Source organism: Phyllobates terribilis, unplaced genomic scaffold (genome assembly GCF_046119375.1).
Source record: "Phyllobates terribilis strain yellow unplaced genomic scaffold, ASM4611937v1 Scaffold_12__6_contigs__length_324123572, whole genome shotgun sequence".
Taxonomy (NCBI): domain Eukaryota; kingdom Metazoa; phylum Chordata; class Amphibia; order Anura; family Dendrobatidae; genus Phyllobates; species Phyllobates terribilis.
In genome coordinates, this window is record NW_027362772.1 from 37,467,584 (window position 1) to 37,485,426 (window position 17,843).

Here is a 17,843-nt window from a genome sequence, read left to right on the forward strand (position 1 = left end):
ACGTTTGCCTGATTTATTTTTTGGTGAACATCAAGATTTTTTTTCATTTAAAAATGCTTGCTTATTGTATTTTCGTTTGAGACCCAGGTCCTCTGGGGATGAATCCCAGTGCATAGGGTTCATAATGTCACTTTTGCGCAAAGAGCCTCAGGAGTGGGCCTTTTCTTTGCAACTTAGTGATCCATGCTTTAGATCAGTGGATAGCTTTTTTTCTGCTTTGGGGCTATTATATGATGATCTAGATCGTGTCTCATCTGCTGAGACTGAGTTGAGACATTTGAGACAGGGATCAGGTAATGTGGAAAAATATTGTACTCATTTCCGTCGGTGGTCTACTCAAATAGGGTGGAACGATTCTGCTCTGAAGAGTCTGTTTCTTGCTGGGCTTAGTGAGAGGGTTAAAGACTTGCTAATTGCTTATCCCACACCTGAAGATTTGCAACAGGCTATGCAATTAGCTATACGGGTGGATAGGAGACTGCGTGCAATGGTTAATGAGAGCAAATCCTCTGCTATGTCAGTTTCTGGTCATGAGAATGTGTGTACTGACAGTGGAGAGCCGATGGAGATTGGAGCGATGGCACCTCGCTCTCAAGAAAAGGACCGCAGATTTTCTGAAGGTTTGTGTTTCTATTGCGGAAATTCTGGTCATTTCATTAAAAGCTGTGTGCTTCGTATGAAGAAAGAAAAAAAAATGGTCAGTCATGCCCGTATTGCCTGTTTAAATTCCAAGGGTGTATTTTTAGCTGCTTCCACTATTGCTCAGGAAAAATTAATGGAATTTCGGGTGTTTGTCGATTGTGGGTCTACTCTGAATGTTATTGATGGGGGATTCTTGGAAAAACTCAATTTAAAACCCGAACCTTTGTCATCCCCCATTGCTGTGGTTTCTGTGGATGGCTCCCCTTTGAAGAATGTTACTCTCAAGGTCTGTGAATTTCCCCTCACTATTAATGGTGTTCACCATGAGAATTTGGATTTGGTAGTTTTGAATAACTTGCCTTCTCCGGTGGTGTTGGGATTGCCCTGGTTAAAATTGCACAATCCTGTACTGGATTGGTCTACCAATGAAATTAAATCCTGGAGCCATAAATGTTATGACAAGTGTTGTAACGGGCGCATTGCAGCTGTGGATAGGGGGGAATTGCCTGTTCCTATTCAGGATTTTTGGAGAGTTTTTTCTGAGAAGGAATCGCAGGTTTTGCCTCCCCATAGAGACTATGATTGTACTATTGAATTTGTCCCTGGAGCGACTCTTCCTAAAAGTCGTTTATTTAACCTTACTATTCCTGAGAGAAAGGCTTTGGAGGAATACATACAGACAAGCTTGGCCGCCGGTCACATTAGGCCTTCCAAGTCTCCTGTGGCGGTTGGATTTTTTTTTGTAAAAAAAAAGAACGGCGGTTTACATCCTTGTCTGGATTTTCGTGAGATTAACAAAATTACTGTACGCAATCCTTACCCACTGCCATTGATTCCTGATCTGTTTAACCAGTTAGTGGGGGCCAAGTGGTTCTCTAAAATTGACCTTCCGGGGGCATACAATCTGTTGCGCATGAAGGAGGGTGATGAATGGAAGACTGCTTTTAACACTCCTGTGGGTCATTTTGAGAATCTGGTTATGCCTTTTGGTCTTACCAATGCACCAGCATTTTTTCAGAATCTTATTAATGACATCCTTAGACCTTTGATCAGCAAAAATGTGGTTGTGTATTTGGATGACATTTTGATTTATTCGCCGGATCTGGAGTCTCATTGGCGGAGCGTACGTGAAGTATTGCAGTTGTTAATAGACAATTCACTTTTTGCTAAGCTGGAGAAATGTGAGTTCTCTGTACAGAGAATTAGTTTTTTGGGCTACATTATCTCCAGTGAAGGTTTTGAGATGGACCCGGTGAAAGTTCAAGCTGTGCAGGAATGGCCTAGGCCTATTGGTTTGAAATCAATACAGAGGTTTTTGGGTTTCGCCAATTATTATAGAAAATTCATTAAAAATTTTTCTATTATTGTCAAACCTCTGACCGATCTCACCAGGAAAGGTGCTGATGCGGTTCAGTGGACTTCTGAGGCCATTGAGGCTTTTGTGTATCTCAAGGAGAGGTTCACCTCTGCTCCCATCCTTATGCAGCCTGATGTGACTAAGCCGTTTTTGGTTGAGGTTGATGCTTCCTCTGTGGGGGTTGGCGCAGTATTGTCTCAGGATAACGGGGATGGAGTACATCCCTGTGCCTTTTTTTCAAAAAATTTTTCGGAGACTGAACTGAATTACGATGTTGGTAATCGGGAATTATTGGCTATTAAACTCGCATTTGAACACTGGCGCCACCTCTTGGAAGGTGCTGAATTTCCCGTTCAGGTTTTTACGGATCATAAAAATCTGATATATCTTGATGCTGCCAAGCGCCTGAATGCCCGTCAGGCTAGGTGGGCACTGTTTTTCTCGCGGTTTAATTTTTCCGTTACTTACATCCCAGGTACTAAGAATGTTAAGGCGGATGCCTTGTCTCGCAGTTTTTCTCCCATAGTCGGTGCTGAGAAAGAGGAGAACATTTTACAAGAAGGTGTTGTGATTGCTGCTTTGGACTCCGTTTTGGAGGATGAGATTCTTAAAGCACAGGAGAATGCCCCATCTAACACTCCCCATGGGAGGTTGTTTGTGCCTGGGACCTTTAGGAGAGATTTGTTTGTTGAGTGTCACGAATCTTGGTTGGCAGGTCATCCCGGAATCTCTGAGACCAAGAGACTGGTGGGTCGCAGTTTTTGGTGGCCTGGATGGCAGAAGGAAGTCATTAAGTGGGTGCGTCAATGTACTATATGTGCTAGATCTAAGTCCTCACATACTCCTGCTGCGGGGTTGCTTTGCCCTCTGGAGGTTCCCAGTGCTCCATGGACACATTTGGCTATGGACTTTATAACTGACCTTCCCCCCTCTGAGGGTTTTACTGTCATCTGGGTGGTTGTGGACCGTTTTAGCAAGATGTGTCACTTGGTTCCCTTCGTCAAACTTCCCTGCGCTAAGACTCTCGCTAAGGCCTTTGTCAAGGAAATTGTCAGACTTCATGGCGTTCCTACTGACATTGTTTCTGATAGGGGACCTCAGTTCGTGGCTCGTTTTTGGCGCGCCTTTTGTGACAGTTTGGGAGTTCATTTGTCGTTCTCATCCGGATATCATCCTGAATCTAATGGCCAGACAGAAAGGAAAAACCAGGATGTTGAGCAGTTCTTGCGTTGTTTTGTGGCAGACAATCAAGAGGGGTGGTCTGAGTTTCTGCCACTTGCTGAATTTGCTCTAAACAACCATACATCTTCTTCTGCTGGTTGTTCGCCTTTTTTTTGTTGTTCTGGGAGACATCCGTCGTTTGGGTCGTTCTCCAAGTTGGTATCTGCCGTGCCTGAGGAGGAGAATTTTTCCGGCGATTTGGAGAGAGTTTGGACGGATGTGCGTGGTAATCTTCAGGAGGCTAACAGAAAATCTAAAGACTACTTTGATAGGAAACGACAGGAGGTTTTGTTCGCTGTTGGTGACATGGTTTGGTTGTCCTCTAGGAATCTGCGGTTGAGGATTCCTTCTAAGAAATTGGGTCCCAAGTTTGTAGGGCCCTTTAAGGTGCTTCAGGTTGTCAACCAATCTGCTGTTAGGTTGGAGGTTCCTACCTCCTGGAGAATTAATCCCGTGTTTCATGTCTCTCTGTTGAAAAAAGCTGCTGTGTCGGATTGTGACGCCTCTGCCTCTGTTCCCCCGGTGGTGGAGGACGGGGAATATGAAATTTCTCGCATCCTTAATTCTAGACGGTATATAGGTAGTTTGCAGTATCTCGTGGCCTGGAAGGGTTTCGGTCCCGAGGATAACTCATGGGTGAGGTCGGATGATGTTTCCGCGTCCAGACTTATCAGAGCGTTTCACAGGAGATTTCCTGATAAGCCTGGTCCTAGGGGATCCGGAGGATCCTCTTAGAAGGGGGGGTACTGTTAGAACCTTGCTCTTAGGTTTTTTCTATTGCTGGTCACATGACCTTGTTGGCCTATTTAGTCCTGCTCCGCCCTTCTGGCTTTGCTGGACTTCATTGTATTACTACTCTTTAGCTAGCCTGTGCTCAGTTTCTAACTCTGTTAGTTTTCTTGGTCTTCGGACCTCTGTGTTCTATATTATTTGTTTGTTCGTCTGTCTGCTACTATTTCTGTTAGGAGGTGTCCATTTTGCTTCCAGTCCCTAGAACTTGTAGGGATTCCTTCCCCACATCTATAGGTCTCCGTACAGACTAGCTGAGGACTTTAGCAGGTCTGATCGCAGGATCAGGTCCCCTGTTACATCGCAGGGATCAAGCTGAGTTCTATCGTAGGGACAGATCTCCTCTCTTTCCTTAGCTCTGGTAGCAGAACATAACACACACAGAGTGGACCGGACAACCCCTTTAATTATTAGTTTCATCATTCAATACAATTATCTGTTACAATCATCTGTTTCATTGTTCAGAACAAGAAACTTTTAAAATATCCAATATCAGACTGGTGAGGGTCCAAAAACGGGCATCCCCACCCATTAACTGTTTTCAGCTTCAGTGACAGCCGGATGTAAAAAATGGACCACCACCTCTCCGTCACACTGGTTAGTGGCTGCTGTTGGGTATTATAAATCAGCTCCTACTTAAAGGGGTTTTCCATTAGTATGATATTAATGAATTAAGAAAGGTAAATATCAGATTGGGTCGAGTTCAACATCTTGCACCACCACCACCGATCGGCTGTTGCCAGCTCTTACAGCAGAATGGAAACAATGTACAACCACCATTCTGTCTCACTGCTTAGTGGCTGCTGCCAGGTACGACAGATTGTCTCTTCTTAAACAGTAGTGATGGGTTCTAGCTGTAGATCCTGCACATTCTCCATACACCTGCACTCCATCCATGACTTATGTATCTATCACAGACCATAATGGGGTTTGTAGGAGCACCTCATTCCATCCATACCACTCTTACATCCTCAGGATAACACAGATACACAATAAAGCCACGTAGAGGAGAAAATACAGGTATTTAGTCTCCAGTACTCTCCAGAATAGTTAGAATATACAACTTCCATTAAGGTAAAAAGAAACATTGCAACCTCTCACCAGGAAGATCCTGAAGGCTAAGAGAAACTTGCTTTCTTCAATATGTGTCAGTGCCTTTCCGGATGTTTAAAATGGGGTTAATTTTTTTCTTTTTAATAAAAGTTGCATGTTTTAATTATTTGGATGAGTGCTTGAGACTAAGGATTGGCAAAATAAATCAGTAAAAATAAATAAATAAAAATAAATACCAAGTTGTCAAAATGTATCAACATGTATCAAAACAAATTTAACGTCATTTCATCAAGATATTGGTATGTAATACTTATCTTTCCAGAAGAGAGGGAGGATAACCACAAGACTGACCCACATGACGTTGGACTTTATGTGCCTCTTCTTGATACTGAGATTAACTTTGGCTGATATGTTGGATGGAGCTTAGAATCTATTGAACAGATTAGATCTCACTTTCTGTCTGTTATGTTGCTCTATAGGAGTTAAGCAAAAGTAAAAAAAAAATCATGTCACAACTAGATCTTCTATCACAAACGCCCCCCCTCCAAGAAGCCAGATGCAAAACGCGCATCGGGGTTACCCTCCACTCTACCACCAGGTTGTATACAGGAGCTTTTTACACATTGGGACCTGGAGACTCAGTTGTCATTTCATTGTCCTATACTATTTCTTGATTATTTGTGGGTATATCCCTGTGTCATCCTGACTTTATTCTGGTTGATGTTTTTTACCCTCTTCTTTTGGACTTACCACTCTGGTCTTGCTCGCATGACCCCCTCTAGGTTGTTTACAGCAATGGCACTTTAAACTATATAGAGACTATGTTACACTTGCTCAATATTGCCTTCTATACTGAATATACCCACTGACGATTTGCAGCACATCTACCTTAGGTCTTGTTTGACTGTTTGTTTTTTTTTGTGCAGCTGTATATCTCTGCTTCTCTTAGCTATTTTCATTATTATTGTGTGCTCGCTTGTGTAATGTGGTACTTTTTGTCTCTTTCCCCCCTCGATATATTCCTCTTTGGAAACTTTATACGTATATATTTAAAAATATTTTTGAATAATGGTTTGTTTTATTTTATCTAAGACGCTCCTGTTCCCTATCTCTTTTTGGATTATATACAATCTATCTATTCATAATAATTAAAACTTAACTTTTTACCAATTTTCAACTTCAGTGCTGACTTGTTTACAAAATGTTTGTATGGTTACTAATAAAAAAAATAATAATCACTGATCCTGTCTAAGAGAGGCAAAAAGCCTTAGCTACTTACCGGTAACGGGATTTTTCGGAGCCCATGACAGCACCACGAGAGAGAGGATCCGCCCATCATGGACAGGAAAGCTACAGGTTAAAAAGGGCGGCACCTCTCTCCCACCTCAGTTTAGTTAACAGAGCATGAGAGGACCGCCAAGGTTAATAACAACAAAACAAATTCATTTTAAGCCAATTACTTTAGTAACTTCCTCCGAAGGTGCAAAAAAGGGACCACCAATTGAACCATCCTTCTCCCAAAGGTGAGATCAGAAGAGTCACCCAAATCCAATCTATAATGCCTATAGAAGGTGGAGGGAGAAGACCAGGTGGCAGCCTTACATATGTCTTCGATGGAAACCCCGGTCTTCTCGGCCCAGGAAGTTGCTACTGCTCTGGTGGAGTGTGCTCTCAACCCTTCCGGTACTTCCCTATCCCCCGAGGAGTAGGCGAGGGAGATGGCCTCTCTAATCCACCTCGCAATTGTGGATTTTGAAGCTTTACAACCACTTCTAGCCCCCTGATGGCATATAAATAGGGAACTATCTTTCCTAAAACTGTGTGAAACCTCCAGATATTTAAGCACGCACCTTCTAACATCTAATGTATGTAGTTTCTCCTCTTTCTGATTTTTAGGGGGGAAACAAAAGGTTGGAAGATTTACCTCTTGAGTTCTATGAAACCGTGAGACTACTTTTGGGAGAAAAGCTGGATCAGGCTTTAACACGATTCTATCATCCATAATTTGGGTAAATGGTGGGGATATAGAAAAGGCCTGTATGTCACTTACTCTTCTGGCTGAAGTCAGGGCCACTAACAGGGCTGTTTTAAGAAAAATAATTTTATGGGTGGCTGAATCTAGAGGTTCGAAGGGGGGGTTAGTCAAGGCATTTAAGACCAGGTTTAAATCCCAGGGAGAGGGTTTGGATTTAATGATAGGTCTACATCTGAAAGAGGCCTTTTTAAACCGTGCTACCCAATAATTTGCTGCTATATCAAATGCAAATAAGGCTCCTAAAGCCGAAACTTGTACCTTTAAAGTACTAGTGGTTAGACCCCGTTCTAACCCCCACTGTAGGAACTCTAGTATCTTCCCAATAGGGATCCCATCCTCTAGTTTGAATTCTGTAAAGGATAGGAATTTTCTCCAAGTTCTAACATAGATGCGGGTAGTAACAGGCTTTCTGCTACTTAAGAGAGTGTTCACCAAATTTGAGGAAAACCCTTTGCTGGTTAACAGTGCCCTTTCAAATTCCATGCCGTTAAATGGAGATTTGGGACTGGAGGATGGGAAACCAGACCCTGAGTAAGAAGGTCCGGGATTTCCGGAAGGATCCAGGGGTCTGATATTGACATCCTGCGGAGACAAGAGAACCATGGCCTCTTGGGCCAAAAGGGGCATATGAGGATCATTCTGGCTTCGTCTTTCCTGATCTTTCTTAGGACTGACGGAAGCAGGACCATAGGAGGGAAGGCGTACGCCAAAGGAAACTCCCAAGGAATCATGAAGGCATCCACCGCCAGGGGCTTTTCTCTGGGGTTTAGAGAACAAAATGTTGTCACCTTCCAATTTGACTTTGTCGTGAAAAAGTCTACTGCTGGAAGATCCCACATTGCCACGATCTGGGAGAATATTCGAGGGTTCAAGGACCATTCTCCTTCTTTTAGGGAATTGCGGCTGAGAAAATCTGCCCTGATGTTTTCTTTTCCTCTTAGATGAACTGCCGAAAGGGAGAGAAAATGATCTTCTGCTTCCTGAAGAAGTCTGTCTGCTACTCTCCTTAAGTCTCTTGAATGGGTCCCCCCTTGATGATTTATATACGCTACTGAGACTTGATTGTCCCAGAGTATACAGACAACCTGGCCCTGTAAATGTACAAGGAACCCATTGAGCACATAATCAACCGCCAAAAGCTCCTTAACATTCGAGGAAAACTGTATCTCATTTTCTGACCAGGTTCCCTGAATTAAGCTGTTTTCAAAATGAGCTCCCCAACCTGTAGCAATTGCATCTGTAGTTAAAACTGCCGCAGGTTTACTTTCCCAAGGGACTCCCCTAGAAAGATTAGTGTAAACTAACCACCAGCGAAGGGATTGTAAGGCGCGAAGGCCCAAGGTAAACTCCCGGTCTAGATGTCCATCTAGGATTGAGTCATTATATAACACATCCCATTGAAGAGCCCTTGAATGAAATTGGGACCAGCACACTGCCGAAAAACTTGAGGTCAGGGTCCCCAATAAAGACATGGTTTTGCGCAGTGTCGTGGAGGGTCTATCCATACAATGTTTCACTAGTCCATGAATTTTCACAATTTTCTCATCTGATAAATGACATAACTGCCTATCTGAATCTAAAATGACCCCAAGGAACTGTTGGGCTTTTTGTGGAGTCAACCTAGATTTTTCTATATTTAGAAACCAACCTAGGTCTTGTAGGACAGAAATTGTTACCTGAAGGTGGGCCTCTCATTGTGCAAAGGAATTCCCCACTATCAGGAAATCATCGAGGTACAGCATTATTAAAATATCTTTTTCTCTTATGTGGGCCACCACTTCTGCCACCAGTTTAGTAAAAACTCTTGGGGCTATAGCCAACCCAAAGGTAAGAGCAGTATACTGGTAGTGTTTTGCCGCCCCTTTAAATTCAATGGCTAATCTTAAATACTTTTGATAATCCCTATGAATGGGGACATGGTAATAAGCGTCTTTAAGATCCAGGACTACCATATAACAGTGGGGAAAAAGCAATTTTATTATTGTTTTTAACGATTCCATTTTGAAGGTGTCTATTCTAAGAAACCTATTTAAGGATTTTAAATTTATGATAGTCCTGAAACACCCACCCGGTTTGGGAACCAAGAAGAGCGAGGAGTAGAATCCGTCTCCCTCTTCTGTTTTCGGAACCTCAATCAGGACGTTTTTCTTTCTTAGGTCTTGTATTTCCAATATGAGGGCAGCCTGCCAATCTGGGGAGGAACTAGAGGGAACAATTACGAATCTCTTGTAAGGAAGGGCTTGAAATTGAAATTTAAGACCAAACCTAATTAGGCCAAAAATCCAACTGCTATGTGAAATAAGTTCCCAAGCCGGAAAAAACAAAGACAATCTCCCTCCCACCGGGGTGGATTGTGATTCCCCTGCTTCTGCTCATCTCTGGAAGAAGAACCAAAGAGTAGGCCTTTACCTTTGCGACCTCTTTCCTCGAATTTCTCCTGTTCTCTAAAGAATCGTCTACGGACAAACTTCTTTTTCCAAAAGGATTTTTTAAAAGAGTGTAGAGGTACAGACGGAAAGCCCTTCTTAGGATCTCCTGCTTTTTCCAACAGATCATCCATGGCTTGGCCGAAAAAATATTCACCCTCATAAAGAATTGTACAGAGTCTAGATTTTGTTTGTACATCTCCAGGCCAGCATTTTAGCCAAAGGGCTCGCCGAGCAGCATTTGAAAGAGCTGACGATTTCGCTGCTAGTCTGAGTCCGCAGATGCGTCAGCAAGAAAGGCCGCTGCACCCTGGACTAGGGGGAGAGAAGAAATAATCTCCTTCCTGGAGACACCCTCTTTCAATTGGTCATCCAGCTGTTCCAGCCAGACCATCAGGGCTCTGGATGTGCAGGTGGCATCCACTGCTGGTTTCAGGGCTCCTGTAGTGGTCTCCCAGGTACCCTTTAAAAAGGTATCTGTTCGTCTGTCCAGGGGGTCTCTTAAAGCTCCCATGTCGTCGAAGTGGAGGGAAGCCTTTTTTGATGCTTTAGCAATGGCCACATCAAGCCTTGGTGCCTTTGGCCACTAGGAGCATGCGGTATCATCAAATGGATACCTCCTTTTGAAAGAGGGAGGGATGCTGCCCTTTCTGTCCGGCTTTTGCCACTCTCTTTCAATGAGATCCTTAATCTTTGTATTCATGGGAAAGGATCTTTTATTTCTTTGACCTAAACCTCCAAACATAACATCCTCCAGGGACTTCTCTGGTCTAGTGTCCACAATGCCCATAGTAGAACGGACAGCTTTCACCAAGGCATCTATCGCATTTAAAGGAAAACATTATCTCTCAGATTCGCTATCAGAGGAGGATAGGGAAGAGGAAGAAATGTCTGAGATGTCGGAATCTGAGCCTGGTCGAGGGTCCTGAGGGGAATGCCTGACCTCAGAATTCTCTCGCAAAGCCTTGCCTACTTCTTCTTTAATTAGAGTTTTTAGGCCCAAATAAAACCCCGGGGTTTCTTCCACCATCACCTTGTCAATACAAGGCTGGCACAATTTTTTAATATATGCATCAGGGAGGGGGCTGCTGTATAGGGCACATTCTTTATGCTTTGATTTAAACGAACATTTCTTGCTCTGAAAGATTTCATAGACAGAGAAGAAAAAAGGGGAGCAATTAGTAGAACTTTAACGAAGATTCCACTTATCCCCTGGCGTATGTGGTACCGTAGAAGCAGAGGAATTCTTTTTAACCGGCGGAAGATCACGCCGAACGACAGGATCTTCTTTCCTGCTCTTAGCGGTGAACTTCTTAGTCGAACGGCTGGACCCGGTCCGGGAACGACAGTGCACCGCCTGTTGTGAGGGCATCCCAGAGGGCTACTCCTGCAGCAGTTGTTCTTGCTGAGGTGAAAGTGACGCGCCCCCTGGGCCAGTGCTGTAGGGGATACCCGGAGCCGGATCTGGATAGGGGTAGTAGTCCTTGTGGCGGTGACCCGGTCCGTGCCCAGGGTGTCAAACTAAGTGGCAGTCTATGGCAGTAGATGTTAACTTGATTGTCGACTACGCCACCCGTTGAGTGCGGCTTTGACGCCGCCGCTGCAGAGCAGTCCGCTGAGGCCGGTGGTATATGTGCAGCAGTGATGGTATAACCCCCAACGGGAGGGGTATGGCCTCAGGGCAGCAGGTGTGGATGATGGGGGTTGTGATGATGCAGAAAGAAGACTCAGAGTCAGGAGATGCAGTTCAGGATTTTTACTTACTTGTGTTCTTTTGGTCACTCTGGCCTTGAGTGACCACCCGAGCCGTGCTGCGTCCACCAGGTCCTGGACTCGGCTAACCCCCAGGCGATTCCGGAGCGTGCTCCTGAGCTCCTTTCTGACTCTCCCTTCCTCTGGCCGTTCCCACCAGGGATCCACTTTTGGCCGGCTCCCTCGGGTCTCTTGGTGGTCAAGCCTCCTTTGGGCTCCCTGACCCTATACTCGGTGTGCCTTTCTAGTGGATTTGGTGAGGGTCGTGGCAGATCCTGCCCACGACCTCCGGTTCCTGGCTAAGGTTTGTTTTGGCCTCTGCCAGCTTGGGATCCGGTACCCTTGTCCGCCAACCCTTCACCCTTTTGTCTTTATTCTGGGGTCTTGGGGTTCCCTTCTTGTCTTTCTCTCTGGGTCCTTCTTTTCTCCTCTCTCCCTCTGCAGGCTTGGCTCTGGAGCTGGGCCCAGCCGGAGCCACAGCTCCCTGTCAGCCCTCCTGGCTGAGCTCCTCTGCTCTGCTCCTCAGGCTAAAAAGACCCTGTCCTAAGATGGTGCCCACCATATATACTCCCTCTATGTGTGAGCCCAGGTGACTAGCACCCAATGAGCTCCTAGCTTTACCCAGACTACTCCCCCTATCTGCCCCTACACTACTGGGATGTTCCACCCCCCCTCCCACTCCAGCCAGGGACAGACGCTGTCGTACCTGCACATATACTGGTGGGAGTACCGTAGTTCTGTCCCCCGGAAACGGGATGTATGTAGTGCATGCAGCCTACTGAGCTCAGTTCCACACTCCATCCTTACCCGGGAGTGGAATACCACACCTCTGGAGTGAGGTGCAATACCCCTGTTGCAGCCGAATCCTCAGGGTGCTACATTGCCCCCTGGTAAATCACAGCACGTCCTCGGGCTGTAAAAGAGCAAAATATCCAAAAACATACAAAATTTTTTGCAAAAACATCATAAACATATAAAACACTATATATATATCAGCAGCATAATACTCTTCATATAAAACATTTTTGACCTCTGGCCACTTGTGCAAATTGTGACCAGGTAAGTGCCACAGTCTCTGGTAGAAAAAACAGTTTCCTATAAAACCGGTAGGGGGCACTTTAGGAAGCGCAACTATATACAAGGGAAGGTGGCCGCTCTCAGTCCTCGGCCAGTGGGGAAAAGGGATGGCTGCTCACAGTCCTCAGCCTGTGGGGAGATGGGACACACTGGAACAGTTCACTGGTCCCAACGGGGACTATAATGGTAACAGTTATTGTACCTTCACGGGTAACTATTTACAGTGTTCCTACTGTACATCAGTGGCGACGTCCTCCTGCGGGGTCCCACTCAAACTGCGCCTCCTCTAACGAGAGCGGGGTCATCTTGACGGGCGCCGGAACCGGGATTAGGGGCTCATCCAGGGGTCTTTCTTTCCGGAGTCGGGGATGGTGGTACTCCGGTGGCCACGCAAAGGGCTGCCCATCCGGGCAAGTGTGCTGGGCAAACAAATCCTCACCCAGGTGCGGCACAGTGGAAGTTGAGGGCGCGGTGGTGGCAGCGGCGCCCGGGATCACTCGGCCTTGCGACCAGGCCGGTGGCATCTCCTGCTTGGCCGCGCTCAGGGTTGAGGCGCGTGACGTCACAGGGGGCGTGGTCGCGGCTCCTGCTTGGGGCCTAGTCTGGAGCGGTAGTGGTGCGGCAACGGGCACGATCAGTGGGACTTCGGGCTCTGCGACGGGGAGCGGGGGTAGGCTTACGGTGGCCGGGCTCGGGGTAGTAACGTCCCCTTTACTTGCCTCCGTCTCTTCAGCTCCCTCTGCGGCGTCGTCTCCGGCCTCCGTCCCTTCTGCATCCTCTTCAGGGGCAGGCGTGCTCCTCGTTGCGGGTGGTGTGCTCCGCTGGCGGGTTCCAGCCTGCTGGGCCATCTCTCTGCTCCATGCGGCCAGTACGTCCCGCTGCACTCGGGCCATCCTCTGAGCCAAGCCCTCCAGTGTGGTCCGTGCATGCTCCCGATCTCTGGGGAGCTGCGCCAGGATCTCCACCAGGCCTTCTGGGGTTGTCGCTTGCAACAGGCTCCTGACCACTGGGTCGGTGCTGCCTGCCTCTCCCTCCATCTCCGGGTACGGCTCCTCCAGACTCCTCCAAGCTGCTCCCATCTTCTCTGTTTTGTTTTGTATACGCCCATACTGAGGGCGGTCCTGGGGCAACTTGGTGATTGTCAGTTCCAGGGGCAGACCCCCCACGCTGATGGACATCTCAATCATTGCAGTCTCTGCTGGTGGGGGCAGTCTTCGTTTTTGGCGCCACTCTTGGTCCTGGCCCACGATGGGAGGTCGTCTCTTACCACCCTCTGGCACGCCCATAATGGCGTCCGCTCTGCCAGGGCGGGAAATCTTCTTAGATGGCGGGAATCGCTTCCCAGTGGCGGGAAACACTGCAGATGGCGGGAAAAGACTGCAGATGACGGGCAAATGGCGGGAACCGATCCGAGATGGCGTCCGATGGCGGGGACCCTCCGGAACCGGCGGGAGACTTCTTTTTGAGGTAAATGTGAACTTTTCTTCAGGCACGCAGTACCCGATGGTTGCGGGCACGTGATCCTGCCGACTACGGCAAAAGTTGACGCGCCCCCTGGGCCAGTGCTGTAGGGGATACCCGGAGCCGGATCTGGATAGGGGTAGTAGTCCTTGTGGCGGTGACCCGGTCCGTGCCCAGGGTGTCAAACTAAGTGGCAGTCTATGGCAGTAGATGTTAACTTGATTGTCGACTACGCCACCCGTTGAGTGCGGCTTTGACGCCGCCGCTGCAGAGCAGTCCACTGAGGCCGGTGGTATATGTGCAGCAGTGATGGTATAACCCCCAACGGGAGGGGTATGGCCTCAGGGCAGCAGGTGTGGATGATGGGGGTTGTGATGATGCAGAAAGAAGACTCAGAGTCAGGAGATGCAGTTCAGGGTTTTTACTTACTGGTGTTCTTTTGGTCACTCTGGCCTTGAGTGACCACCCGAGCCGTGCTGCGTCCACCAGGTCCTGGACTCGGCTAACCCCCAGGCGATTCCGGAGCGTGGTCCTGAGCTCCTTTCTGACTCTCCCTTCCTCTGGCCGTTCCCACCAGGGATCCACTTTTGGCCGGCTCCCTCGGGTCTCTTGGTGGTCAAGCCTCCTTTGGGCTCCCTGACCCTATACTCGGTGTGCCTTTCTAGTGGATTTGGTGAGGGTCGTGGCAGATCCTGCCCACGACCTCCGGTTCCTGGCTAAGGTTTGTTTTGGCCTCTGCCAGCTTGGGATCCGGTACCCTTGTCTGCCAACCCTTCACCCTTTTGTCTTTATTCTGGGGTCTTGGGGTTCCCTTCTTGTCTTTCTCTCTGGGTCCTTCTTTTCTCCTCTCTCCCTCTGCAGGCTTGGCTCTGGAGCTGGGCCCAGCCGGAGCCACAGCTCCCTGTCAGCCCTCCTGGCTGAGCTCCTCTGCTCTGCTCCTCAGGCTAAAAAGACCCTGTCCTAAGATGGTGCCCACCATATATACTCCCTCTATGTGTGAGCCCAGGTGACTAGCACCCAATGAGCTCCTAGCTTTACCCAGACTACTCCCCCTATCTGCCCCTACACTACTGGGATGTTCCACCCCCCCTCCCACTCCAGCCAGGGACAGACGCTGTCGTACCTGCACATATACTGGTGGGAGTACCGTAGTTCTGTCCCCCGGAAATGGGATGTATGTAGTGCATGCAGCCTACTGAGCTCAGTTCCACACTCCATCCTTACCCGGGAGTGGAATACCACACCTCTGGAGTGAGGTGCAATACCCCTGTAGCAGCCGAATCCTCAGGGTGCTACAAAAGCTCCTGCGTATCTCCCATTGTTATGAAAAAACAAAGGGCTAGGAAGCACCTCTGCATGTAACCAGGCCTATTTTATACTGGCCATGCAGGTACCTGTGTGAACTTTTTTCCTTTACAGGGGGGGGCTCTTTTTCCCCCTCCCCAGGGTCGGCAGAACACAGCATGTAGCAGCACTTGCGGGACACCCATAGTGTTCCGGCCTCCGGCATCCCCACTGCTCGGATGCGGCCATTACTTCCTGGCCGCGCGCGAACTGTGCCCACTTTCGGTGGAGGCCGGCGCACCGGAAATACGTCATAGGCCCGCCGCAACAGGGACGCTCCTGACACGTTCCCCGCCGACGCGGCCCCGATCTCTTGTAGTAAAGCCAGGGGGGAAAGGCTTACCCGCTGCGGTTCCACACACAGCGGCCCATCCGGCTCCAGCAAGGGGATGTCACGCTGACCGCAACGCACACGGAGGTGCCCCAATGAGCCCTGCCATGGCGTCTCCAAGAAGAAGAGGACCAACCAGGGGAGGAACTTCACCACTCCAGGTACCCTGTCTATCCCTCTGGGCAAGAGACCGCTCCAATATTCCTCCTGCAGGTACCTGATAGGTCTCCCATCATGGGCAGGAAACCTAAACTGAGGCGGGAGAGAGGTGCCGCCCTTTTTAACCTGTAGGTTTCCTGTCCATGATGGGCGGATCCTCTCTCTCGTGGTGCTGTCATGGGAGTACGAATAAATTGCAAGTTTCTTATGTTTAATTTTAACATGGAGAAAATGTTATAATCAGAGGCGTAACTAGAATCCTGTGGGCTCCAATGCAAAATTTAAACTTGAGCCCCCGGCAGCATGCTGTTCATGTTCGGGGCAATTAACAAGACAGTGTATGTTAAAAAAAAGAAGAATGTACATAAAATATGTAAATCACACAGAAAACATGGTAATATGATAATTTTCTATGTAATATTTCTAAATAGTAGTCTGTAAGGCAGCGCTAGTCATCGTACTGGGGGATACTCGCTGCATCGGGTCAAGTAAAGCACACATACAATGTCTTTCCAGTTTTTCCACAATGCAGCAGTTTATTATTTATCATAAACCGCTTATCGCACATATAATATCCACGAGCCTCAAATGGTAGACAGGCCCACTTGGCTCCAGTTACATCCTTCAGCAAGGTAATAGCATAAATGTCCACATTAAGCAGAGTTTTTACCTTTGCCGGGTTAGAGCCGCTTCAGTCCGTTTGGTTTGCCACCACTGTGGCTTTGCGGCTTCTCAGATGGGTGTCTCTAGCCCTCGTTCCCTCAAAAGGCTACTGGAATGTTTCACACACACATCCAGCATCTGCCTTTCAGGCTCTTGTCTTTCAAGCCGGCTTTCCCTCCAAGGCCACTGGCATCTACACACAGGATCCAGCCTCGACCTTTCAGGCTGCCAGACTTTACCAGGCTTCACTCTAATGGTGTCCCACACAGGAACAGGTCTCAGGCCTTACACACCCCATTCAAGACTACCAGGGTTTATATATCCTGTAGTACACACCAACAGGACCTGAGCTGATGTCACAATCATGTGTTCAGACCTTCTGTGTGCAAAGTACCTGTGTGATGTCACAGTCATGTGATCAGTCACCTGAGGGGGAAGGTACATGGTCAGCCCAAAATACATACTGGACCATACAGTAATGCCAAGCAAGCCTCTGCATTACAAGTCATACACTTATCAAATATTTTTACTGAATTAGTCCACTATATCAAAACATCCATGTACAGTGATTATTTTCAAGGGCAGGCAAACAGGTTACCAATACTCTACTTTGCTCCCTTATCTTGTTCCCATTGGTAACTATTTCTGAAACTGCTTTCATCAGTTCCTGAGCCCTTATAGAAATGCTAATACAAAGGAGAGAACATGGAGCTCACCAGGAAAAGTTCTAAAATTATGATTTGCAAAGTTTTTTGATAACTCTATATATACAAAATAAGTCACAACATTGAAGTTAAACAAACAAGGCTTGCAAGTTACAACTACTGAGGATATATATATATATATATATAGTACTACACAGCATGTATAAAACATATATATGTCTAAATATTTGTGGATGTCGACTCATATAAACATGTGAAAATACAGTAACACAAGCAAAATTCTAGTAAAATGCAGACCAATATTCTCCTTAAATTTCCATTGCGGATGTAGATGTAGAATTGTCCGCACTCACCTTGTAAAGTATATGATAACAGAAGTGTAAATCCCTGGCACCACTGCCCGACCCTCTGTACTGTCTTTCCTCCACACTGCAGTCTGTCTCCGGATTCTTCCTCTTGTTTTGCTTACTTTGGTCTCTCTGACACTAATTGCTTAATGTTTTTATATTATCATTTCCTCCCGGCCGCTCTTCCTTCACTTCTTCTTTTTTTTTGCTGAGCTGTCCTCTTCTCATTTGTTTTATGTAGTATAAGACATTAAAGGGATCGTCCTGCCTGTTTTTAAAATATCTTCCTTGCCGGAGCCTTCAGTGGTCGATCATGTGACCGCAAATATGTTATTTACATACTTCTGGCCACATTCCGACTAGACATTTCAGACCTTGCTCAGGTTACTTACATTGAGTGAGTCTGTGCACGTCTAGTTGGCATGTGACCACATGTTGGGCGTGTCTTTAAATATTGCTAGTGATGAGCGAATGTGCTCGCCACTACTTGGTACTTGCCCGAGCATCATGGTGCTCGACAA

At 47.1% G+C, this 17,843-nt stretch overlaps 1 protein-coding gene across 5 annotated transcripts in view; it reads right to left on the minus strand.

Moving 5' to 3' along the window:
• LOC141171999 (sialic acid-binding Ig-like lectin 14) overlaps positions 1-17,496 on the minus strand; it is a 123,552-nt gene extending 106,056 nt beyond the window's left edge. For 2 of the 5 annotated variants that reach the window (XM_073655759.1, XM_073655757.1), the window contains exons 1-2: positions 17,329-17,495; positions 5,377-5,535 (exon numbers count right to left, since the gene is read on the minus strand). In XM_073655759.1, coding sequence (XP_073511860.1) covers positions 5,377-5,419 — 43 coding nt within the window. In that variant the 5' untranslated portion in view covers positions 5,420-5,535; positions 17,329-17,495. Of the gene's footprint in view, positions 1-5,376; positions 5,536-17,328 lie in introns of all 5 variants that reach the window. The other 3 variants (XM_073655758.1, XM_073655761.1, XM_073655760.1) reach the window with 3 other exon arrangements.
• Between the last annotated feature and the right edge of the window lie 347 nt (positions 17,497-17,843).